The sequence below is a fragment of the Paroedura picta genome, chromosome 10, assembly GCF_049243985.1.
Source record: "Paroedura picta isolate Pp20150507F chromosome 10, Ppicta_v3.0, whole genome shotgun sequence".
Lineage (NCBI taxonomy): Eukaryota > Metazoa > Chordata > Lepidosauria > Squamata > Gekkonidae > Paroedura > Paroedura picta.
Window position 1 is genome coordinate 45,328,572 of NC_135378.1, and position 26,403 is coordinate 45,354,974.

The 26,403-nt window shown below is 43.9% G+C and overlaps 1 protein-coding gene across 1 annotated transcript in view; it reads right to left on the bottom strand.

Moving 5' to 3' along the window:
• TLL1 (tolloid like 1) overlaps positions 1-25,577 on the bottom strand; it is a 240,000-nt gene extending 214,423 nt beyond the window's left edge. The window contains exon 1 of the mRNA XM_077299956.1: positions 25,462-25,577. Within this exon, the coding sequence (XP_077156071.1) occupies positions 25,462-25,552 (91 nt within the window). The 5' untranslated portion in view covers positions 25,553-25,577. The remainder of the gene's footprint in view (positions 1-25,461) is intronic.
• Between the last annotated feature and the right edge of the window lie 826 nt (positions 25,578-26,403).

The following is a 26,403-nucleotide window of genomic DNA, read 5'->3' on the forward strand; positions in this document are numbered from 1 at the left end:
CAGGGGCTTCTTGCTGAATTAGTTTCCGACATGGTTCTTTTAAACATCTCTTTGGGCAGTGTGGCAATATTTCTCCCACTGTGCGGCTCTCAGTATGCTGAGTTTGCCTGCCTCTAAGATCAGGTAGGCGGTTGGAGCAGAGTGGGTACTGCCTGGTGGTAACTTATACATCTGTGTCCTCATGGAGATTTTCACGCACAGGAGGAGGGGCAAGAGGTGGAGGAGTAGGCAGTTACCCTGGCAGGGATTACCACAGAATGGTGTATGAAGGACAGTCACGCTGCCAGAGCCATGTCTGTGAGGATAGCGGAGGTGAGCACCCAGGGTCATTGGTCTGATCGCAGGTGGTTAAGCACAACCCCTTTGATAAGGTCTGGCCATATTCTTAGAGGAAGGGGCTGGATCTGGAGAGACTGCTGCCAGCGGCTGTTTGGCCTGGAGTCTTCCTTAATGTGGCTTTATTTGGGGCCTGCACCGGACTGGGTTTTCACACTTTTGCCCTGCTCCATCCGTACCCAGCTCTGGGGTTACCTCCTGCATAAGCAGACTTCTGCCTAAGACCCCCCCCTTTTTTACCCAGGGGTGTATGAGCGGGGAATTGCAGGAACCTGCAGTCCAACAAGCGTTCGGTGGCCATTCTCAGGCGGGCGAGGGGCTGTCCATGGAAGGCACGTTTGACTGGTTTCCAGGTAAGGTTTCCAGCTGGCAAGGTAAAGTTTCCAGCTGGCAAGGGAAGGAGGTCACCTGCACAGCTGGAGAGTTTCAGGCCCAGAGGCACCTGACGGCGGAGGGCCCTACAGGGCAGCTGCCTTTTGGTAGACCTTAATCAACTATGTTGGAATACATCTCAGCTGCCAGGGATCAGCTAGCCATCAGGAAGGGCCTGGAGTATGGCAGGGGCTAGACTTAGGCACCAGTAGCAGGTGCAGGCATGGATGAGCCACCTCATCTTTGCCATGTGGCAACAGCGATAGGTGGGGGCTTCAGGGGCAAGTCTACAGCGGACAAGACGCCACTTCACTGCAGCGGGGCCATCTAGGCCACCAATGGCAATATATGGGAATGGCAAGAGTTCCTGGTTCACTGTAAGGGTGTTGCTGCTTGGGTGGCTCTGCTAACCATCTACGTGCGTAGCAATTATGTGCCGAAGTGGACAGGAACTCGAGGCAGGAAATGACATGTTAACCGGGGGGCGCCTACCAGTGGCTGAGGCACTGTAACATTGAATGCTCAAGGACACAACATCAAGGTAAGGTTTCCCATCCCATTGGTGGGGTCCTTGGTAGGACTTATTTGCCAATCGGGAGGTCTTGTTTGGGCACATCAACCAGGTGGTAATCCATTTAGTCTATGACCAAACATCTAAAGGGGGCTTGTTTGTTATTTGGTACTTCCTTGCTTAGCAGCAAACGTTGCATGGTGGAGGTGTGCCTAGCAGCATACTGTACAACCTCAATGCTGAGCGTCCAGCTTGGTAGATGGTGATCCCAGGCTTCTTGCTATTTTCAGGACAGCGGCAAGGCTGCAGACGGATTGCATGGATATTCCTGAGCTGATGGCTACGCCTCAGCTTTGTCACTAAGGTGGGGGGAGGCTCATTTGACCAGCTCCAGCAAGAGGGCATTTCCACCCAGAGTTGTGATGGCATATGTGGCCAGCCTCATCTTCTATGAGGTTTGGGGCAGGGGGACCCTGGCTCATCCCACCTGGCACATGGAGCAGTGGATCTGGAGTGTGGACCCATCTGGAGAGGACAGCAGGCATCCCAAAAATGTAGCAGTTAGCCTGTTCTAAAGCTTTTGCCAGGATGTCTGCAGAGGGGCAGACGCTGCGGCAGCCTTTAACTTAAACATGTGAAGTGCCCACAGCACAGATTTACCAGGTTCCATGCTTCAACAGGGGATGCCTCGTTACTCTGGGACAGCATTTTTGGGGTCTGGAGATGAGGTTCATTCCCACATGGGAGGTTCTGGTCTGGCCGGACAAGTTGAGGGGAATAGTTCTATGGCTTCGAACCAGAGCAACTTCACCCAGCTCTGTGTAGTGCCAGATTAGGTTCGTGGCAATCTGAGCGGGCTTGCCTGGTAACCTGTTTTCCCTGGAGTGGGATGCTTCCCCCCCCCATTTCAGTTTCTACTATTTTAGGGCCCATCTTCCACAGTGGGGGAGCCCTCAAGGCCAGAAGGTGTGTGGATCAGTCAGCTCACAACGGGGGACTGTAGTAGCATTTTTGGTCAGGTTGTCCCTGGCACAGATCGAGGGCCTGGGCATTGGCGATCATGGGCATAAGGGTTAAGCATGCCATACCAGTGTCTAACCTTTGGCTTGTTATAGGTCTGGTGACACCCATGCTACTGGTGCTGATTGACAGCCATAGTTCTGTGTCTTTGGCGAGCTTCTACACCGCCATGATGGATGGGACATCAACGTATTTTCAGGAACTACATTGGCAACATGTGGTATGGAGCAAGAAAAAAAAAAAAAAAAAAAAGAGGATGGTAAGCGCTCCTGGACACAGGTCACCAGTAAGATCTTTCTGGCCAGAGCTCGGGATGGAATCATCATACCCTGATGAGGAGTTATATGCCTGTGGCCGGAAGGCAGCATCTTATACAACGGATCTGAAAGGATTTGGAACTATGCTGCTAAAGCTTTCTCAATCACAGTTATTCCAGGCCAGGCTGGTTTACCAGTGAGGGCAAGGTACTGGAGAGAAGCTAAAGTGACTGTGAGGAAGAACAACAGGCAGTGCCTTCACAAATCGGAGGCTGGGGCAGGCTGGTGGCCGATCATTTTGCTATTGATTGGGATTTCGGGGCACGGGTGATCACCTCCCAAATGGTGGGCAGGGCACACGGCTTCTGGTGAACAAGGGCCATCTGGAGTAAAAGGCATGGACTCTAGGAGTGTTGGCGGGAACGAGGCAAAGGGGGCCTCATTCTGGTGGCGGTTTCGGCATGGGATGGAGCCTGTTTTGGGGGGAGTTCGGTCAGGGGCATCGAACTCTCCATGGTTAGGGGCCCCCATAAGGGGTGGCTGGCTGCGAGCAGGGCCGACCCAGCGGGGGAAGGCAAATGGGCTTGCAGGGCCAGGTGGCCTGGGGTGGGTCCATTGGAGGTTTGCGCCTCCCTTTGGCACCCCAGGTGGGAACACCTCCCTTGGATGGGACCCAGCGGCAAGGGGACCCGTGTTCCCAGGGGTGGAACCGGGTGGCTCCCAGGGCGCCGCTGTGGCCAGGGTTCCTGTGGTCAGTCGATCACATATGCAGGCTCCCTCTCCCATGCCTGGCCAACACTCTGATATGCCAATAAAGCTGTGGCCTTGTTATAAGCCAACCAAAATGTGTGCGTGTCGTACTTAGCCCAATATGCCCTCCTGCAAGTCAAATGCGGCACAGACTTACCTGGAGCCCGCCGTTGACGCTGCGGAGGAGCGGGCGCAAGGGAGACACGCTCCCTGTGCTGCTCCAGCAGCTAGGTGGGCAGGCGTGGCGCACAAAGCGACACGCAGAGGGGAGGGGGAGCGGGCTCACGTTGCCCTTATAAGGGCGCCATGTGCAGGAGCCCAGCTCTCTTTTCCCCCACGGCAGCCGAGCGGAGCAGCTTCCCACCCACCCACCCTGTTATATACTGGTTGTGTTGAGTTATTTCTGATACAGTTATGTTGGCCTGGGGTGGCAGGCTTTCTTGTATGAATTCGTCACAGCTGGGGGGGCGGTTTCGGCATGGGATGGAGCCTGTTTTGGGGGGAGTTCGGTCAGGGGCATCGAACTCTCCATGGTTAGGGGCCCCCATAAGGGGTGGCTGGCTGCGAGCAGGGCCGACCCAGCGGGGGAAGGCAAATGGGCTTGCAGGGCCAGGTGGCCTGGGGTGGGTCCACTGGAGGTTTGCGCCTCCCTTTGGCACCCCAGGTGGGAACACCTCCCTTGGATGGGACCCAGCGGCAAGGGGACCCGTGTTCCCAGGGGTGGAACCGGGTGGCTCCCAGGGCGCCGCTGTGGCCAGGGTTCCTGTGGTCAGTCGATCACATATGCAGGCTCCCTCTCCCATGCCTGGCCAACACTCTGATATGCCAATAAAGCTGTGGCCTTGTTATAAGCCAACCAAAATGTGTGCGTGTCGTACTTAGCCCAATATGCCCTCCTGCAAGTCAACAGTTTACATGGGTTCACCAGAGGGACTAGAAGCACTACTGCAAGCTCCTGTTGCAGCAATTCTATTTAGAAACACTGAAGAGTCTAATTCAAGCCTTCCTCAACTTTTTTACTATTGAGAAAACCCTGAAACATCCTTCAGGCTTTGAGAACCCCTATAAGTGGTGCAATCATGCAGAATATGGTTGGGAAGCATAGCCGTGCCCACCCAGGGACCCTCCCCTTTCCACCCCATCCAGACACAAAATAAAGTATGAGAGAGAATGAAAACCCTTCCAGGGCCATTAAGAAACTCCAGGGTTTCACAAAACTGGTCTAATTCTTACTCAAGACCATGGTGTAGGAGGGAGGAGTGATTTCTGCACACACCCTAAATGATTTTCCTAAACCAAAATAGCATTGGGGGATTATTTACCCTAGGGCAGGAGTCACATACATATTGAGTTTATGGAATTCTATGCTAGGGATTTACATACGTAATCAAGGTAATATGGTGTGCACTCAGGTTTGCCTGAAATAGCTGTTCAATGAAACCACATTTATGAAATGGCAAATCTAATTATCACTGACTAGTTTCAAAGCCCATTTATAAAAATGGGCTTTGAAAGGGGATAAGGGGGAAGGGTAAGGAAGACGCTCCCCACCCACCCCCTCTCCCAGAGCCCCCCCCCCAATCCGACTCCGCGCTCCTCCCTGGAAAGGCGAGACAGAGCCGTAGGCGCACTCACCGGGTTCGTGACGGTCCCGTCCCTTTACGGCGCGGGCGTGGTCCAGGGGTAGCCAGAAGCCCAGGGCGGCGTGCAGAGGCGGCGGCCACGCGGGCCTCCGGTGGGGCCAGCCATTTCGTCGGCGCTGCATCCAGCAACGAGGGTCTGGCCGGCGGCAGAGGCCAGCGAAGAGTCTCTCTGTGCGCCAGGCCGGCGGGTAGGGAGCCCCCGCCAGCTGCGCGACGGTCGCCTCTCGTCCTTTGGGCTCCTTGCGTGTTGGCTCCCTTGGGTCTCGGCGCGGCAGGCCGTCGGGCAGGGAGCCCCGCCAGCCACGAGACGGTCGCATCTCGGCCTTTGGGCTCCTTGGCTCCCTTGGCTCTCGGCACGGCAGGCGGGCGGGCGGGCAGGGAGTCCCCGCCAGCCGCGCGACGCTCGCCTCTCGGCCTTTCGCTTCCTTGCCGGGGACTGCCTTGCCGGCGGCCCGACGCATCAGGCCACCAGCAAAGGAGCAACTGCGAGCCACGCTGCATACGGCTCGCAGTTGCTCTGGAGGGGAATTGGAGGGAACAATCGGCAGGTGCAAAGCGCCTGCCGATTGGTCCCTCCAATAGTCTGTCTAGAGGAAGGGGCCAATCGGCACCCATCCTCATCACGGACACATCCCGCCTCGCAAGGCCTTACCGCTTTATTTAGTCCGCGGCGTCGCGGGCTGTGTTAAGATAGTTATTTAAATGCTTTAAAAAGATAAAAATGACAATGGAGAGAATGAATGAAAAAAAGATGTAAAGCCTCCTTTGCTATGGTGCTACAGAAGAATTTGTGAAATAGACTTTATTTAAACAATGTTCAATGCAATGTATCCAGCCTGATTTGAATGCCATGCCAGTGTGACAAAAGAACTGATCTGTGATTTTGCAAAGGCTCAGTACCTCATTTAAATAGGATGCTACCCATGCAAACCAGCTGTAGGCACCCAGATAGCCAGTCAAGAATCCATAAGTCCAGAGGGTGATACAACTTATTACTGACAAGAGGGGCCACACCAGATGCATTAGTTTTCAAACAGTTTCCCAATAGCCATGAATCAACTGCAGAGAATAAGTTGCTAAATAACTGAGAGCCCATTTGAAGTAGGCTAAAGAGGGAGGCCCCCTTCAAGGATCGCTGCCTTGTTGTGGCAAGGGGGCTTGCGTAGTTCAGTGAAGCTATGAGCTATACCGTGCAGGGCCACCCAAGACGGACAGGTCATAGCTGAGAGCTCTGACAAAAGGTGATCCACTGGAGAAGGAAATGGCAAACCACTCCAGTATCTTTGCCATGAAAACTCTATGGACAGTTCCAATAGGCATAACGATATGACGCCGGAAGATGAGCCCCTCAGGTCGGAAGGTGTCCAATGTGCTACTGGGGATGAGCAGACGGCTAGTACGAGTAGCGCCAGAATGAATGAAGCGACTGGGCCAAAGCCGAAAGGACGCTCAGTTGTGGAAGTAACTGGTGGCGAAAAGACAGTCCGATGCTGTAAAGATTTTTATTCCATAGGAACCTGGAACGTCAGATCCATGAATCAAGGTAAGCTGGACATCGTCAAACAAGAAATGACAAGACTGAACATCGACATTTTAGGAATCAGTGAACTAAAATGGACAGGAATGGGTGAATTTAATTCAGATGACCATCAGGTATACTACTGTGGACAAGAATCTCGCAGAAGAAATGGAGTAGCCTTCATAATCAATAAGAGAGTAGGAAAAGCAGTCTTGGGATACAATCCCCAAAATGACAGAATGATCTCAGTTTGAATCCAAGGCAAACCATTCAACATCACAGTGATCCAGGTCTATGCCCCAACCACTGCTGCTGAAGAGGATGAAGTTGATCAGTTCTATGAAGCCCTACAACACCTTCTAGAAGCAACGCCAAAAAATGATGTGCTTATCATCATGGGGGATTGGAATGCTAAAGTAGGAAGCCAAAAGATAACCGGGATAACAGGCAGGTTTGGCCTTGGAGTACAAAATGAAGCAGGCCACAGGCTGGTAGAATTTTGTCAAGAGAATACAATGGTCATAGCAAACACTCTTTTCCAACAACCCAAGAGACAACTCTACACATGGACATCACCAGACGGTCAACACAGAAATCAGATTGACTATGTGCTCTGCAGCCAAAGATGGAAAAGTTCTATCCAGTCAATAAAAACAAGACCAGGAGCTGATTGTGGTTCAGATCATGAGCTTCTTGTTGCAAAATTTAGGCTTAAATTGAAGAAAGTAGGGAAAAGCACTAGGCCACTCAGGTATGAACTAAATCATATCCCCGACGAATACACAGTAGAGGTGACAAATAGATTTAAGGAATTAGATCTGATAGACAGAGTGCCTGAAGAACTATGGACGGAGGTTCGCAACATTGTACAAGAGGTAGCAACTAAAACCATCCCAAAGAAAAAGAAATGCAAGAAATCAAAATGGCTGTCTGAGGAAGCTTTACAAATAGCTAAGGAGAGAAGGGAAGTGAAAGGCAAGGGAGAAAGAGAAAGATACACCCAACTGAATGCAGAATTCCAGAGAAAAGCTAGAAGAGATAAGAATGCCTTCTTAAATGAACAGTGCAAACAAATAGAAGAAAACAATAGAATGGGGAGGACCAGAGATCTTTTCAAGAAAATTGGAGATATGAAGAGAACGTTTCATGCAAAGTTGGGTATGATAAGGGACCAAAATGGTAGGGACCTCACAGAAGCAGAAGAGATTAAACAAAGGTGGCAAAATTATACAGAACAACTATACAAGAGCGAGCTTAACATCCCTGATGACCACAGTGGGGTAGTTACTGACCTGGAGCCAGACATCCTGGAATGTGAAGTCAAATGGGCCTTAGGAAGTCTGAGCAACAATAAAGCTAGTGGTGGTGACAGCATTCCAGTTGAACTATTCAAAATCTTAAAGGACGATGCAGTAAAAGTGCTACACTCAATATGCCAGCAAATTTGGAAAACTCAACAATGGCCACAGGATTGGAAAAGGTCAGTTTACATTCCAATCCCAAAGAAGGGCAATGCCAAAGAATGTTCAAACTACCGCACCATTGCACTAATTTCTCATGCTAGCAAAGTTATGCTCAAAATCCTACAAGCTAGGCTCCAGCAATATGTGGAACGAGAACTTCCAGAAGTACAGGCAGGATTTCGAAGAGGCAGAGGAACTAGAGATCAAATTGCCAACATACGCTGGATCATGGAGAAAGCTAGGGAGTACCAGAAGAACGTCTACTTCTGCTTCATTGACTATGCTAAAGCCTTTGATTGTGTGGAGCACAACAAATTGTGGCAAGTTCTTAAAGAGATGGGAATACCAGAGCATCTTATTTGTCTCTTGAGAAATTTATATGTAGGTCAAGAAGCAACAGTGAGAACTGAACATGGAATCACTGACTGGTTCAAAATTGAGAAAGGAGTTCGGCAAGGCTGTATACTGTCGCCTTGCCTATTTAACTTGTATGCAATCATGAGAAATGCGGGATTAGAGGAGTCACAAATTGGGATCAAGATTGCAGGGAGAAATATCAACAACCTCAGATATGCAGATGATACCACTCTAATTGCAGAAAGTGAAGAGGAACTAAAGAGCCTGTTGATGCGGGTGAAGGAGGAGAGTGCAAAAGTTGGCTTGAAACTCAACATCAAGAAAACAAAGATCATGGCATCCGGCCCTCTCAATTCCTGGCAAATAGATGGGGAAGAAATGGAGATAGTGACAGATTTTATTTTCCTGGGCTCCAAGATCACTGCAGATGGGGACTGCAGCAAAGAAATTAAAAGACGCTTGCTCCTGGGGAGGAAAGCTATGGCAAATCTAGACAGCATCCTAAAAAGCAGAGACATTACCCTGCCAACAAAAGTGCGTTTAGTCAAGGCTATGGTCTTCCCAGTTGCAATGTATGGCTGCGAGAGTTGGACCATAAGGAAGGCCGAGCGTCAAAGAATTGAGGCTTTTGAACTCTGGTGCTGGAGAAGACTCTTGCGAGTCCCTTGGACTGCAAGGCGAACAAACCGGTCAGTCCTAGAGGAGATCAACCCTGACTGCTCTTTAGAAGGCCAGATCCTGAAGATGAAACTCAAATACTTTGGCCACCTCATGAGAAGGAAGGACTCCCTGGAGAAGAGCCTAATGCTGGGAGCGATCGAGGGCAAAAGAAGAAGGGGACGACAGAGAATGAGGTGGCTGGATGGAGTCACTGAAGCAGTAGGTGCAAACTTAAATGGACTCCGGGGAATGGTAGAGGACAGGAAGGCCTGGAGGATCATTGTCCATGTGGTCGCGATGGGTCAGACACGACTTCGCACATAACAATAACAATAACAAAGAGGGAGGGAGGAAGGGCTCCTACTCTAGCCCCAGGTATCTTCCTCAGCCAAAATTAGGGCAGTGGGGAATAGCTCCTTCTTTTCTTCTGCTTTAAATGCTCTGAAAACCAGTGTTTATAACTTTGGTCTTATGATGATTTAGGAAAAAAGATCAGGGGGGTTAGATTTAGTTCCCCCTTCTCCCAAATGTACAAGTAGTGGTGAAAATATGACTGGAGCAGCTAGACCATTCCATTGCTCATGTATATGGTTGCATCAGGGCCAGAATCCAATTTTCTTAAAAAAAAAAAAAACAGCCAAAATTCCAGTATAAAATGATTTCAGGCATATCTTACTGGGTCAAATTTGCTAACAAGATCACAGGGTGAGTGGTCCCCAACCTTTTTATTACCAGGGACCGGTCAACACTTGACAATTTTACTGTGGCCTGGGGGGGTAGTCTTTTGCCGAGGGACGTCACCGCTGCCTGAGCCCCTGCTCCTATTGCTTTGCTGCCAGTGCCCCTCTCTTCCTGCTGGCCACTGGGGGGCACTGCCAGCAGCAGCTGCGCAGTGCTATGCTGAGGGGGAAACCCAAGCCATGGTGGCTACTGGAGAGCGCCAAAAGTGAGCCAGCGGCAGAGTGGAAGGGCAGCCCCCAAGGCAGCAGCCAGGGAGGAGGACTAGGAGGAGCCGCGGCCTGGTACCAACTGATCCACGGACCGGTACCCGGACCAGGGGTTGGGGACCACTGGTTTAGAATACCGACCTCTAATCTGGAGAACAGGGTTTGCTTCCCCGCTCCTCTGCAGGCAGCCATTATAGCCTGTTAGAGCAGTTCTGTCAAAGCTCTCCCAGCTCCACCTACCTCACAGGATGTTCACTGTGGGGAGAGGAAGGGAAGGCCATTGCAAGTCGCTTTGAGACTCCTTCAGGTAGTGAACAGCAGGGTATAAAAACCAACTCATTACTGTTATGAAGTACTGTAAATTGTTATTTGTATGTCTTTGTACTTAGATTTGATCAATGACTAAAACATTCAAAATTTACTTTTCTGGAAACTTCCAAATAAGGTTAATTTGTTTCATCAATTTAATATCAGAGCTCTGTGAAGCTACGTAATTAGGATCTTCCAAGTGAAACAATAACATGGGACAGGGGAGAATAATGCTACAAATTATGGAAAGCATAGGTTTGGAAAATATTTGCTATTCCCACAGACATTAGGGCAACAATTCCCAAAGTTGTTATTAAAATTTAAAATCCTTTTGACATGTCTTCAATATTCAAGAGAACCCCAGAATGTACTTGGCTTCCAAAGTCACTGTGCAGCAGAAAGGAGCATCTTTGGACATGCTTATTCAATATGATAAAGCCAGTCAGATATCATTAACAATCCTTTCAGCAGTCACTTCCAATGGGACAATTCCAGCAGTTTTAGGAAATCACTTGTAGAAAGAGAAAGCTCGCTGCTGTCATTCATACTTTCCCTATCATTATTTATTTTTAAAGGGAAAAAAAAACCTCTTTATCTTTTCAACCCACAAGTGAAGATTTTGCAGCGTGAAGACTGACCCTGATCTTCTCTGTATGTTCACTGCTTAAAGGACATAGTCCGGAAATGGTCAGCCTGAGGACACAATGAAAGGAAACACAACAGCAAAAGTTTCACTGATAACGTAGGATTTGAGGCTAGAGAACAGCTTCAGTCAGTCATCCAACTATACAGGCCAAAGTCTATACAGCACACTGCTGACTCCAACAAGACTGTGTCAGAAAAGCATGTGCAATGCTGACACCTGACACAAGGAGCAGGGGAGGAAACCATGTTTCATATTCTGCAATGTGACTCTATCTGATTACACTAATTGAGAAATGCTTCTTTTTCAGATTAGGTTAAATGTGATAGTCATTGTGTTATTGGTACAGATACTTCAGTGCTTCAAATATAAACGTAATCTCTATTCACAAGATTCATGCAAAAAAGAAAAAAATCTGATGCTTACCAATGCCTAATTTGCTTTGGGCCCAAGTCCATTCCAGACTTTCTTCAGAGCCTTCTAGGAGGAGAAGAGGGGCAGGGAAGAGTCTCTGGCCCTCAGTGGGTGAGTGCCGTCACCCTATTGGGGCATATCCCCCAGTGAGGGCTAATCAAAGGGCTGGCATGTTGTTAGAAGAACCATGCACTTTTTATGTAATATGATTAGTATACAAAATTATAGTATTTCTCATATTTATGAAATTTAGAAGTGTGTATAGCAATTTCAAAGATGAAAAAGTGCAATTATACCCAGTAGTTGAGAGTTGCAAACTGCTGCATCCTATGCTGCCTTCTCATGTGTATCTTGATTTCTGCTGAGAGGTAGGTAAAAACACTCAACCTTGCAAGCACTTAAGAGATATTCTTTGCAAAGTTAAATTTTGGGGCCATTTGAGATTTTCTCCTATGAAGAGCTCTTTTTTTTTATTTGGGAATAAATATTGCTGATGTGCAAGAGCCTCTTGTGGCGCAGAGTGGTAAGGCAGCAGATATGCAGTCGGAACCTCTGTCCATGAGGTTGGGAGTTCAATCCCAGCAGCCGGCTCAAGGTTGACTCAGCCTTCCATCCTTCTGAGGTCGGTAAAATGAGTACCCAGCTTACTGGGGGGTAAACGGTAATGACTGGGGAAGGCACTGGCAAACCACCCCGTATTGAGTCTGCCATGAAAACGCTGGAGGGCGTAACCCCAAGGGTCAGACATGACTCGGTGCTTGCACAGGGGATACCTTTACCTTTATTGCTGATGAAGAACATCTCAAAACACAGCACTGACTGGTGACTTTTCCCAGTGTATCAGTATTTAATGTCCAAATACAGAGTATTGATTGTTATACAAACTGTTTTGAAATACATGTTTTTGTAGGGAAAAAATGAAGCAAAAATTGAGTTTGTAACATGTTAGAAAGTGTATGCACAGTAGCTACATTTTGCTTATATTTCATTGCTATCCATTACTACTGTGGTTCTATCATTCTGAGTAAACCAAACACAGGCTTTTGTCTCAATAATGACAAAGCTATTACGTGGTTTCCTTTTCTTTGCCTCACCCTGGCAAACATGTTAAACCCTTTGTTTTAAGGGCTAGCTGCCTAGTCAGCCTCCAGTCATTACACTGGGTACTTACGCAGAAACACATGGCCAAAACCGTGTGTGCTGTTGTCTGATCCAAACCTTGCTCCCAACTCCTTGCTGTCTCTCTCCTAGATTTTTCCATCTTGCAAAAAGTAGCTATTAATCTTTCTTTGACCCAAATTATTATATCTCCTATTGCACCATCTCAACCATTTACTTCCTTTCTGTGTGCCTGTGTTGGTTTACATTGCAAGCAAGTATGTTAGGTTTTTAAATTTACTTTTCAATGATTGTTTCATTTCAAATTTGGTCTCTGGATGAATTTCCTAAAGAGAACACACTCATAAACATTGGTAGAGATCCTGTTCGTTACCGTCTCACTCGAGGTCTCCTAGAATTCACTAATTCCCCCATTGAAAATTCAGGAGATGTCTATTTTAGATAACACATCAGCATAGTGTGAGGACAGCCCTGACCACACCTTCTCCAAAGCAAGGCATTGTTAGCGCATTATGTGGCTGCCAAGACAAATGTATTAGTATCCCATCTTGCATTATAATAGAATCAAGTCCAGTAGTACCTTTGAAACCAACAAGATTTTTAGTGTGTAAGATTTTGAGTGTCAATGTTCCCTTCATCAAACACCAACAAAGAGAACTTTGACCCTTGAAAGCTTATATCCAAAAAAATCTTCATTCTTCAGTCCAACCACTGAGGCCTCCTGATTGCTAGATGGATTGATCTTTCTCTTTCCTCTTCCATGAGGTTTCTCTCTATTCCTTTTCTCAGACAGTATTATCCAATGAAGGTTCCCTCCCCCCTCTTATCTTCACAAAACAAATAAACAAAACCAGCCTCATGCCTCCTAGCAACTACAAAGACAAACAAAGACTGACTGAACATAATAAAATCCGAGTCCAGTTGCACCTTAAGACCAACAAAAATTTATTCAAGGTATCCGTCTGAGGCCCTGATGTGAGCTTTTGAGTGCAAGCACTCTTCCTCAGTCTGTGCTACTTCAGACCAACACAGCTACCCACCATTTAAATCTGACTGACCTTAAGTATCTGACACCATACGGATCTTCAATGATACTACCTAGGAGCCCAGGATGGCACTGTCCCCTCTAGGAAATCTCAAGGGGCTTGAATGTGAGCCCCACTGCTACCTGGTAGTTTATGCTCCTTAAAGCAAACAAATCCGCGTAGAGAACAAAAGGAAGCATATTTTGAGAGACACGTGCTCATATAATCATAATAGGCCTACCAGATTATAAGAAAATCAAGTTTAAAAAATTGATTATTATCAATGTCAAAAAGTTTAAGTCTTCAAAACTTGATTTTCATATAAACTGGTAGATTTACATATTATGATTATATGAGAATATGTCTCTCCAAATATATAGTTAATATATTAACTATGGGTTGAACCCAGCCATTTTTTTCACTTGATTTTACTTACTATGGCAACCGTTCCACATGGATTTTGTCCTGGCTGATCCCATGATCCTGAGCACAGCCTGGGGGGGAGGGGTAAAAGGGGGCTCCATCTCTTTATCATCACTGGAAAATCTCCTTGGATTTAACCCAGTAAATTTCAATCTAGTAAATATGCATGGGGAAGAATTTGACCAGATAATTTTATAACGATAGTAAACAACAACAACCAGTCCCTTTTCTGCATTATACTATCTATTTCAGAGCAAGAGGAATAGGCTTCCTACTCAGCTAGCCCCAAATCTTAGCAGCCATGGCAATTTTACTGTAGTACTAGATTTCTGGGATTAAGATCTAAATGAGCAAGAAGCTACTTATTGTATTCCAATGCATTACTCTATGGGGGATGGGGTCAGAATTTCTTGTACTATCCAATTACTCACCATTTATCTGCATGGCAAAATAGAAAAAGTACTGGGAAGGATTCAAGATGCTTTTAACAGAACAGAAACTGACTGACCTAAGGTTGCCAACCTCTAGAAATCTGTTTTCCCTGGTGAAAAATGGCAGACTGAAAGAGCAGAATCTAAAATATAGCATCAGCAACATTTTATAGCTGTTCACATACATGGTCAAGAGTAAGTGCCAGTGATGTTATATCTTATGATTGCACTTCATTCTCTTATGTAATACTCCAGCACCGGCTCTCTCAACCAGGATTTTATGAAACCCTGAGGTCTCTTTATGGCTCTTGAAGGGTTTCCCGAATGTGTGGGAGTTAATTTTTTATATTATTTAAAAAATCTGTTAAACATTTATTGGGTGATATGACTATAAATGATCATGTCAACCCAACCCCCCCCCAAAATAGCCAATGATGGGCATGGAGAGGGTGGGAAAGAGAAAGGCCCTGGGTGGGCATGTACACAGCTATGCTTCCCAACTATATTCTGCACGATCACGTCACTTCTAGAGTTTCTCCTTCTGAATAATATTTCAAAGGTTTCTCAATGGTAAAAAGATTGAGAAAGGCTGTTCTAGCATATGGCACAAAACATCCGTTTCATGAGCAGAAGATATCTTCTGCATGTGGAACAGTTATCTTAAGCCATCTTAGCCCCCCCCCATGAGAAACGCAGAAAATTACAACAGTGAAATCACTAACTATTATTACTTTGAAGAGCACTTCCATTTTTCCCTTTTAAAACACTGCTGGAGACTAAATACTATCCATGCAACAGAAAGCACACTGGAAAAATGCCTTTCATAAAATCAGCCAGAAAAAACAGGGTTTGAGTCAGTTAATTTCACACCAGCTTTGTTGGCCTTCCCAATTGGTGTGACATCAATAAAAATATCTGGCACATTTATCACTTTGGATATGCTTGTACCAATCAAATTATGAGGAAATCAAGAAACAAATCCAGCATATTATAGATCATTGTTATCTTCTGAAAACTGTATTTTATTGAATCATGCCAAACATCTCAGTTTCTTGAATAAAATGATATTGGCTCTCCTTTTGCCAGCCCAACTTCCAGGACTGCTGTTGTTCTAAAATACTAGAATCCTGCTGTATGGGATTCTTGTGTTTCTGACCAAAATCAGCCAGGGCAGGGCAGGCCATGATCTCCTGCTGGAGTCATTACAACAAGTAGGCAGTGGCCATTCATACCTTATTTCAATAAGCTGCCACCAAATACGGATTATGAATGTGGCTACCTTTATAATGAGTGGAAAATTACATCTCCCTGTGCAGTGACTGCTGGAAACATGCTTATGTGAAGAGAACTCTGCAACCTGCTATCTAAATATATCAAAAGTAAACAGTTTTGCAAAATCTTGGCAAGTTCTGAAACCAAAGAAGAAAATCTGCCTTTAGAATTGCTTAGAGGGAAAAAAAACAGAAATCTTGTTAGTAAAAGGTAGTTTTCAAAAGCTGATTAACTGAGTAAAAGTACTAGAAAAGAATAGGTTAAAGATCAAAAGACTGACGATAGCATTCCTCCCTCTGGCTATGTAGCCCTAATGTGCTAAGCATTATGGTACTACTTTTAGCTGAAGCCACTGATGGAGACCATAGTGACATGAGAGCATCTCCTGGCAACCATGTTGTATACATAGATGCCTAATTCTTTTTTTAAAGGAGCAAGAGTGCTCATGGAAATATAACACTTTATTTCAAAACACACAAAGGAAATAGGGGGAAAGAGAACAATGTGTGTGTAATAGTGCCATCCTAAGCAAAGTTACATCCTTCTAGGCCACAGATCTCCAGCATTTGTTATCCAGATGTGTTAACATATATACATATATATTATATATAATAACATATACATATATATATTAAATGCAAGACAACGACTGTTTATGCACTGGAGGTTTCATGCTATGTTGCAGGCTGGAGTTTTAGTCATGGCAGGCTGCCCCATCTCTTCCTGCACCCACACGGGGGAGAATTTGGCCCAGTGTGCCTCATCCGCCCCCAATTTGTGCCCCTGCACAGGAGCTGGGGCAGTGAAGTTCCCAGTGCATAAACAGTCAACATGATATATCACAGAGACTTTAAAAAGTCAGATCCACACAAGAATTCCAGTACTCCATTACTGCTAGTTTGTTTTTTAACATTTGCAATTTTTATATTTGAAACTGAAACAAAAGAGCCACTATCTAAGATCTAGCGCAAAATGCTACAATCAGCACTAGACTGAATGGAAGTTGACAATCCATGGTGCACTTGTGCTGCAACTTTTTACAAGGGTATAAATTTTGATTATCTTCCCTACAAATTCCCAAAGACTAGTCAATTTCAAAGAAAGAGGAAGAAACATCATCTTCCTACAGGCAAAGTTTTGAATCAGAGTGCTTCCTTTTGCTTTCTGACTATTGTCCTCATACTTTGGTCATCTTTTATCATGAAAACAATGTCTTCCTAGATCTTTCTTCAGAAAGAATGGAAACAAGTCGGTCCGACGATTATTAACATGACCTAACACGACCTGACAAACTCCTTATTTAAACAGAAAATCCAAGTAAGATCTTAGTATAAGGAAGGCTTTCTTGATTTAATGTGCTTTTACAAGGGGATGGGAGGAAGCAAAGAATAGAACTGATCAAGTAAACAAGATAAAAAGCTGGATTTTGGGAGCAGTGAGGATTTCTACAGCAGCACCTAATATAAGAGGTTGCTAAATTAACAAAACCAGTGATTTAATGTTATGGTATTGCAAAAGAAATGAAACTGATGAAATTAAAAATGAAAAGACATAATAAAATACGCAACAATTGAGAAAATTTTGAGAACACAAAGATGCATCTAAGAATGACTAAATTATGGTACAGAAAGGGGAAAAATATAAATTTTGAGTCTAGTGAACACCCATCCCATTAAACACACAACTCATATAAACTCATGTTAACTCATAAAAGTAATCTAAGAGCATCTGTTTTACACCAAAAATAAATAGGTAAGACTTTGGAGGAATGACAGCCAATCACCAGAATCTTTTGGAATTTCAGGTTTTTAAAAAATGGTGCAAAAGGAACATGGTTGCACATTTCTTCCAACTTACTGAAAAGAAGTCCTCAACTATAGCTCTTAAATCAGGCTTCCTCAACCAGGATTTCATGAAACCCTGGGGTTTCTTGACCTCCCTGGAAGGGTTTCCCAAAAAGGTGGACTTTAACTATTTTATTTCATATATATTTTAAAACTTATAAAACATTTATCAGGTAGTATGACCAATGACGGGCCTGGAGGGGGTGGGAAGGGGAGGGGCACCGGGAGGGCATGCTATGCTTCCTAACCATATTCTGCAAGAATATGCCACTTCTGGGGTTTCGCAAAGCCTGGAGAATGTTTCAGTGGTTTCGCAATAGTAAAAAGGTTGAGAAAGACTGGTTTAGATGCTAGAGCTGACTCAGCAGGTAGAGCATGGATACCCAGGTTTGAATTCCGACGCTGATCTTTAGTTTACTGGGTGATCAGTCATGTCTAGCCAACCTCAAAGGTTTGTTGTGAAGATAAAAGAGGAGGCAGGGTTCATGTAGGTGCCCTAAACTCCTTGGGGAAAGGATGAATTAAAAATCATAAGCAAAATCCACAGTTTTAGGACATTACACAGAGCAACAGAGCTCTAAGATCTCTCTTAAAGTGCCAGAAAGGAAGACACGAAATGGTTAAAAATGATTACCGAAGGTTCAAACTATTTGTGTAAAACAAGAACAGCTCAGAATATTATGGACAATAATCAGGAACAACTCTTCCTTTGCTTTTCTACCAACTCAACTATCATCTCAGGGTTGTTCCAGAACTTCTCGCATTACGTCTGAATCTGATTTAATCTTATAGTAATTGTCATATATGTGTTCACAAAATATTTAATTCCTCTTCCTTCTACTTTTGCATGACTCTGACTTTAATCTCTTCATTGTCTCAGGTATGTAGCACTTTTTTTGGGGGGGGCAGTAATCAGAGGGCTGGACTAGAAGACTCAGGTTTAGACTCCCACTGCACCTTGGAAAACTGCTGGGTGACACTGGGCCACTCATGCACTCACAGCTTAGCCTACCTCACTGAGCTGGCATGAGGATGAGATGGAAAAGGGAGAATGTTGTAATCCATTTTGGGTCCCTATTTGGGTAGAAGAATAGGTATAAAACAAGTAAATAAAATTGATAGAATCCAACATTGCGTACCATCTGCTATCCGATGAGTGCACTAACCTGGTCTCTTCTCCTTCATTATCTGTGACTCACAGCTCAAGGCAAGATAGGATATAGCTTGAAAGTGGGTCTTTCAAGAACTCCAGAGGGGAACAGCCAGTTCCTAGGCAACTGAAGAGTTGTGTTTGGATGTAAAATAGTGCTATCCTCTATAAAACTCATTTCCTTCAGACATTGGAAGCAAAATTTACTAACTGGCAAAACAATTTATATAAACACATCCATTATACTTTAATTGTATTTAATTGCATTTGTGCAAACAATGAAGTATTGTGAGTTGGATCCATCAACCCATGAAGACAGCAGATTGTCATCTTTCCCATTCCAAATTACTTTTAGGATTCTCAGAAGTAATACGAACGTAGCCCCAGTGATTAAAAAAGAAAAAAGAGTGTACAGAAGTTCGAGACAAGAAAGCAAGTTTCAGAAGACCTCACATAAGGAGGGAAGGAAGGACTACCAATACTCAGAAGCAGCTTTTTGATGGTCTCACGTAGCTGCATGAGAAGACAGATATGACAACATCCTTTCTATGAACTCAACTTGTGGTTCTCTATGATACAATCATGCTGAATATCTGAACTTGAATGTGTATTTGATCTGTAGTATTTTTATTGCTACTCAAGGTACATGGAAACATCCAAATACTATAAGACATTACTAATAGAAATTACTCAATAAATATCTCTCATATTTCTATCATAATTAAACAAATTACATTTCCTTGAATCAATTGTGATGCTTTCGCCCTTAGACATTTGGCAGGCTTATGAAGCTTTGTGCAGCAGCAGAACTATGGCACAACAAATGGAAAACCTTAGCCCTATAGTCCTATGCCAAGAAGTAAACAATCACAAAATTACAGGTCTTAATGGTGGCTGTGAAGAAAGGGACCATCTTGTATTGCATTGTCACACTGTTGAACATCGTACACTTGTGCCATAGCAATTATTTGCAACTGACCTACCTTGTTCATACATGAAGATCCTGTTGTTAAGTATTATTATAGTGCAAGGAAAGCTCACTAATCAAAGATGCATAGATTCAGCCTTGGAGTGAATTTCCTTGGTTCCTGAATTTCTGGGAAACTGTTCCTTATTTAAGGGTATTTTAAAGGCAGAAATTCAAAACATCCCGCAAGCGCAAGGGACATTGCGAAAATGCATGCAGTTTGGAAATGTAACTATAAGTACATCAAAATTACTAGTTAGCAAGTTAAAATATGGCCAATGAAATGTGGTATGACAAAGATCTCAAGGGATTTGTTTCTAAAGAAACTGCCCTATAAGAGGAAATTAGACAAGGTTCAAGGAAAGCCTGAACACTCCCTCATAGTCACACCATTTTGGCATACTCAAAAAGTATTAAAAATATATATATAAGCCTATATTAAAACTGTCTGCTCATAAATAACCAGCCTGAGGTACTGAAAGGGAAGGATTTCAGCACGCTGTGAGGCTGAAATGACTGCAAGCTATTTAAGCACTCAGTTTCACTACCACAATCCCTGCTTGCAGCCATTTCAGCCTCACAGTGAGGCAAACATGTCTGTCCAGTGTGAGGCCAAAATGACTGCCAGCCATTTCAGTGTTCCATTCTAAGCAGGGGAAATTCAGACGACTGGCCTGAACCCATCCATTCATTTCAGGGCTTCTGGATTCAGGGGTTTGGTTCAGGAATACCCCGAAGTAAACCAGAATTTTCCTGTTCATGGTCTTTCCTACATGACAAACTCACACTGTCTTGAGATCTAAATGCATATTGAAACATTCATGGAGATCATGATCTTCATTATGAGATGATTGTGAAACGTTGCCTAGAAGTGGGTGAAGGGTTGTGTGAATCCACCCTTACTATTTGTTACTACCAAGCCTAATTTTCACTAAATGTCACACTTTTTTATCCCAAAAGTGGAACAGCCTGATAGCTCTCAACTTGTTATCTTCCTTACTTTCTCCCCCAAATAAGGGAACAACTATGATCACATAATTAAGAGCTTGTGCATTTTCATTGTAATAGTTTATACCACTCAAGAGTCATCAGAATACAGATTCTTCTTTCCTCCCCATAGACTAAAGAATTCTTGCAGAAGTAATATAATACTGTTTTTTAAGAAATCAAGACTTAATTCAAACGTATATAAATTAGAATACATTTAATGCACAAACTGACAATATGATAAATATTCAATGTCATCTACCTGAATAGGTCCACAGAATTGCCTAGGAAATAATTTTTCTCCAGTTTTCCCTTTAATGTTAAAAGCAGTGGACATATTTTATTCTGAGGGATGAAGCATTTACCCTACATTTTATCTATAAATTAAAAACAGCATCTTCAAAAAAACAGTACAAAGGATTCTGAAGATATTTTTCAAAGACATCCATAGATATATGCCTGCTTTAAGTTAGAAAAAATTTTAGGCAGCAGCAAACAACGTGATCTACCCATCATGCTGAGCTTTCTAGTCCATTTGGATTCACTAATGTTAATAGCTTTCTATTTTCTGAATCAAAACCAAATTATATATTTTAGGAAATGTTTCCCCTCCCTATCCCAGTGTGGGGAAATGCTGTATACTTTTACAATCACTTTTAAAGATGCATTTATTCAATTACAGCGGTGCAGATAAGTAGCAATATATGTTATCACAGTGGTCCCCAACCCCCGGTCCGGGGACTGGGACCAGTCCGTGGATCAGTCAGTACCGCGGCTCCTCCTTGTCCTCCTGCCCTGCCACTCTGCCGCCGGCTCACCTTAGATGCTCTCTGGCAGCCACCATGGCTGGGCTCCCCCTTGGAGTGGCACTGCACAGCTGCTACAGCCAGCGCCCCCCAGCAGGTGGAGGGGTCAGGGGGGTCTGGCGGGAAAGCAAGTGGAGCAGGAGCTCAGGTGGCGGCGTCCCTCGGCAAAAGACTACCCCCCCAGGCCTCAGTAAAATTGTCAAGCATTGAGCGGTCCTCAGTGATAAAAAGGTTGGGGACCACTGATCTATCAAATTATAACAGAAATCCAGATCAAGGTTATTCATCACAACTTTCTTCATAATTTCACACAAATATATACTCCTTTAAACCATATATAAAGAATATGACAGTAATAAGACTCAGGAAGTGGCAAATGACAAAATGGAACCAAAGCTTCAGAGTCATAGTAAATAACACAGTTGAAAAATTCTCTGAAATAGGGCTATGGTTGCTCAAACTTTGTTGATTTTATGTAGATAATTGGTATTGTATCACACAAAGAAACACCTGCTGTTTTATTGATATAAACCCTCAATGATTGCATATGTAAGACCCATTTGAGTAAGATGTAAAATTTAAATTGAGATACTCCCAAATAATTTTTTTTAAATTTACATGCTGGCACATACTATACCATTAATCAGGATAGTAAAACCATTCCAGTACAGCAGAAAAACTGCAGGGAAAGCAGAAGTATATGTGTAAAGAATATGTGTGATGAGTTAGAAATCGATTGTTATAAAGTATCTGCAAAACATTTTGCCAAGATTCACCTTTCAGCCTAGGAGGTAAACGTCACCAAACTCTAACAGTGCAGTCATTTGCAGAGTTAGTCCCATCTATTGACTGGATTTATACTGGCATAACTCTGCAAAAGATTGTACTGTAAATACACTGATGACATCATGATTCCAATAAGATGAGACAAATACTGTACTAACAGAAAAAACATTTTAGATTGCTATGGTGCATTTAGGCAAAATCAGCTTAATTTTTAAAAGAACAAAGACTGTGATAAAACACAAGAATCTGAAAAGTTGACTGAGAAATCCAGCATCTCAAGTTACTTGCCCAAACTGATTTTGGGAGGGAAGTCTGGCCACTATTTAATAAGATACTAAACTCTGCGCACGGAAACAGGAAGTCAAGCACTAGACATGCTTGATCCGTGACAGATCGTGGAATGAGCCATGAGCTGCATCAGTTCCTTGTACTATTGCCAGTGACAGTGACAGATTGGCAAAGATGAGCTGGCATGAACTTATTGCAGTGCCATGCTTTAAGAATAACTTTTGTATATATGCAGTTCTGAGTGTAGCGCTCACTTGCCTATCAGCCTAGCATGCCCTGACAATGCTGCTGGATCAGGCAGAAACATTGAAACACAAGTGCACTCTATGAGATGTGCTAAGTTTTTGAAAGCCATTTCACATATTAATTTCTCCTACATAGTCTAGAGGGGGAAAATACACAGATATCACCACTTGTGAAGTGTCAGCTCACATATTTGTTTCTCTTCCTGTAAGAAAGTGGATGGGATGGGAAGAGATACACTGAAGGTACCTTAATTTGAAGCATGGGGGAGGAAGACATGCCTTATACATAGCAGTTTATTGAGTATAAATAGCCTTCTGCATTATCTTCTGTATTGCCAAGCTGCACAGACACAAAGTATGAAACAAATATCTAGTTCATAATGAGCAACATTTGCTAGCAATCAAGCTTTTTAATTACTTAGCCACACTTTTACCTACCAAGTCACAGGTAAAGTTCTGAAATGTTATTCATTGCTGTTTTCTATTATAATTGGTGCTTTCAAAGAAATATGCTCTGTAATCATTGGATTACCTAATAAAGCAGAGGTATTGGTCAGTTGAAGCATACAGTTTGCTCCAGCTAAAGCAAGAAACTACCATTAGCAGTAGATATCAGAAATATACATGGAAAGAGGCAAAAAAGGGAAAGCATATTCATTAAAAGCTCCCTTCATCTGGTAGTCATTGATGGAATATTTGTGCAGGTGTTTCATGTTCATACTGAAGTGACTAGTATGATATTAGAATGTTCAGCTCCTTCAGAAGTGCTTTTCAGTTCTAGATGCACACCTTCACTAAATACCAAGTTTCCATCTTCACACATAGATCACCAGTACACATAGATCACCAGTAACAAATGAAAAAAGCATAATTTATCTTGCAGATTTTGTAGTTTAACATATCTGATCTGCAAATAAGTGAGCTGCAGCACACAAAACTCACAAACCTAGCTTTAATCAGTTTTCCAAAGGACGCCAGCTTCCATCATTAAGGTAAGAAGATTAAAATTTAAGGTTAAGAAGGTTAAAATTTATATTGAGCTGTACAGAAATATGGACATATGACAAACATGGAAACTCTGGTGCTCAGAACTGTTAAAATACTTCCTCTTAAACATTTGTTGTTTTTCAATAAATGCTAAGCAATTTTCAAAGCATTTATGCTTCATCATAATAACTAAAATGGAGTGACATCTTCCTGCAAAGACAAACCAAGTTGCTGCTTTTCTGAAACAGCTATGTCAATTATTAGAACAGCTGGGGGGGCGGTCTAAGAGATAAGCCCCACTAAACACAACTTACTACAGGCTGAACAGGCATTAGTTTGAGATACAGGGTCCCTTGCATAAATATATACATTTCAAATGCTCCACTCAGTGGTATATAAAATGAATTATGCAGCAAGACAAGAATAAAAGATCAATAATATCATTTCCCACAGATTTATAAAGCTTTAAAAGTAATAGTCCTTTTAAAACTGGAACAGATCAAACTACCAATTATTAGAAACCTCATATTGATTCAGTTCAGGTTTTTATATGCTTTTTACATAATGTATGCATTCCCATAGCTGTCATCTGCATCTTCTGATAAGTGGAAATAAATACATTCATGAAAGAATATTATAGAATGGACAACACAAAAATGAGACCCTTATGTGAAGCTGGGGAAACAAATATTGAGGACAAAAAACATAATACTTTGAGCAAGACAACTCATCAAAAACCACTGGCCAATTCAGATATACAAACAGAAAGGGAAGTGGAAAACAGAACTGACAAAAATATTTTTCTTTAACTAGGGAGCTGGGAAACTAGGATAGCAGAGTACCTGGAGTATGAACTGTGATTCAGGAAGACCAAGGGCCATTTCCCACGGCGATCTTTGTTGCAAATTGTTTGCGGAATGAAAAATCGCCATTTAAAATAGTGGAATTCGTCGTTTTGCACACCTGGCTTTGTAGTGGAATCAGTTGCGTTTTTTAGCGTTTCCCACAGGCTTCCGGTCTCGGCAGAAATCGCTAGAAAGGAAGCGCTATTGCCAAGCTTGTCCCGCCCCTGGCCGTCAAGCAGCCAATGGGCAGCCGTTAGCATGCTCCCAAACAGCCCCTTTCCCTTTAAGAAAGCTTTTTTAAAAAAAAAAACAGACCCATAGCAACGAATCTACGTAGATTCCTTGCACTGGAGAGACCCATCCAGCTGCCTAATGTGATCTATCGTTTGATTGTATGATCGTTGGCACGCTGCCTCGAGTGATAAAAAAAAATTCCCCCCCCCCCTTCTCACGGGCTCGATTTTCGGCTGAATTTATGTGTAAAAAATAAAGGGACTTTATTTCAGCAAACGGGCTTTTAAGTGGTTTGTGCTTAGTGACTAAAGGTGAAGGACTGAAGCCAGGGAAGCCTCTAAACAGAAAGAGGCTCGCCGGTGCGTTTATCCCCGCTCGCTCCGAGAAAAAAAAATGGCGATCGCTTCGCCGGAAGTTTGGAGGAGAGATCCAGGGGGAGGGACTTTGAAGAACCAGCTACAATGGTAACGCACAGGTCTTTAGCGCTACTGTTGCAGATTGGTTGCAGGAGTGTATCGCTATCCGGAGGGTGAATCCAGTTTTCTGGATTCCCCTGAAAGCGCCACAACGAAGCGCTTATTGCTGATCGGTTTCAGGATTGTTGCAGATTGTTGACGACGTCGTGCGTTATGGCAAATTAGTAGCGTTTTCAATCGGCAACCATTGTGCTATTTTTAAGCCGTGGGAAATGCCTCCAAAGTTCTACAGTTGCCAACTCAAGCTTAGCAAGTTCCTAGAAATTTAGGGTTGGTGACTAGGGAGAGCAGAGTTTCAAGAGGGCTTAGCAGACACAAAATTCTACACAGTCCACTGTCATAAAATGACTATCTGGGGCTAGCAGCCCCACTTACCTACTCCCAAACAGACTCCAGCAGGGGATAGTTTTGTCCCGTGACTGAAACCAACAAGAGACTGTGGAGAAACAGGCATGGCTGAACCCATGCCTGGACATGCCCCCAACAAGACCTTCAGAGCCTAACAGGGCCCATCTCAAGCCTCAAATAGGAGGTGGAATTCAGGCAGCAAGCCACACCTGACAAAAATCAGAGACCAGCAGCAGCTGGGACCTTTACAGGCAGGAATAGCAGCTTCTTGAAGCCTCAGCAGAGGGCAGGGCAGGCAAAGAGAATACCCAGCCAGGGAGGCCAATGGACCAAATTCCTTTCAATCACCATGAGCCCGCCCCTGCCTCTATTAGGCCCAGCCCACACAGGGAAGGGCTAGAGCTATTGCAGTTGGGAAAGGTTCTAGCTTGAGAGGGAAGGTCCTTAATTTTGAGACCTTTCTTGAAATAGGGTTGTTGGATCCCCTCTTGGGGAATCATGATAGACAGAAAAATGGACCTGGATTCTGTGGTGGCCCTGAAACTACCACCCACCATCCCCTGTATGAGGAGGAGCTGGATGATGGCATTTCTTCCACAGGAACTGCTCTCTGCACTCTGGATATTATTTTGAAATCCAAGAGAACACCAGGGCCAAATGCTGCTTGCATGAACTGATTGGGTAACTTTAGAAAGTTACTTTCTCTTTCTTTTTCAGCCTTATCTGCAACTGGGGGCAAAGCCCATTGTATCCAAGAATACAATGGGCACTAGAGCTTGGCAGTGGGAAGAGGAAGGGGAGGAGTTGTCCAGTCTGTAAGGGCATGGGGTTGAATGTGTGTGTTGTGTGGGAGGTTCATTGAGCGTGGGACAGGCCTGACCTTTGGGAATTGTGGCATAGTGGTTACATATGAGCTTTCCAGAGCCATGTCTTCAGATATATGAAGGGAAAATCAGACTGGAGAATCTT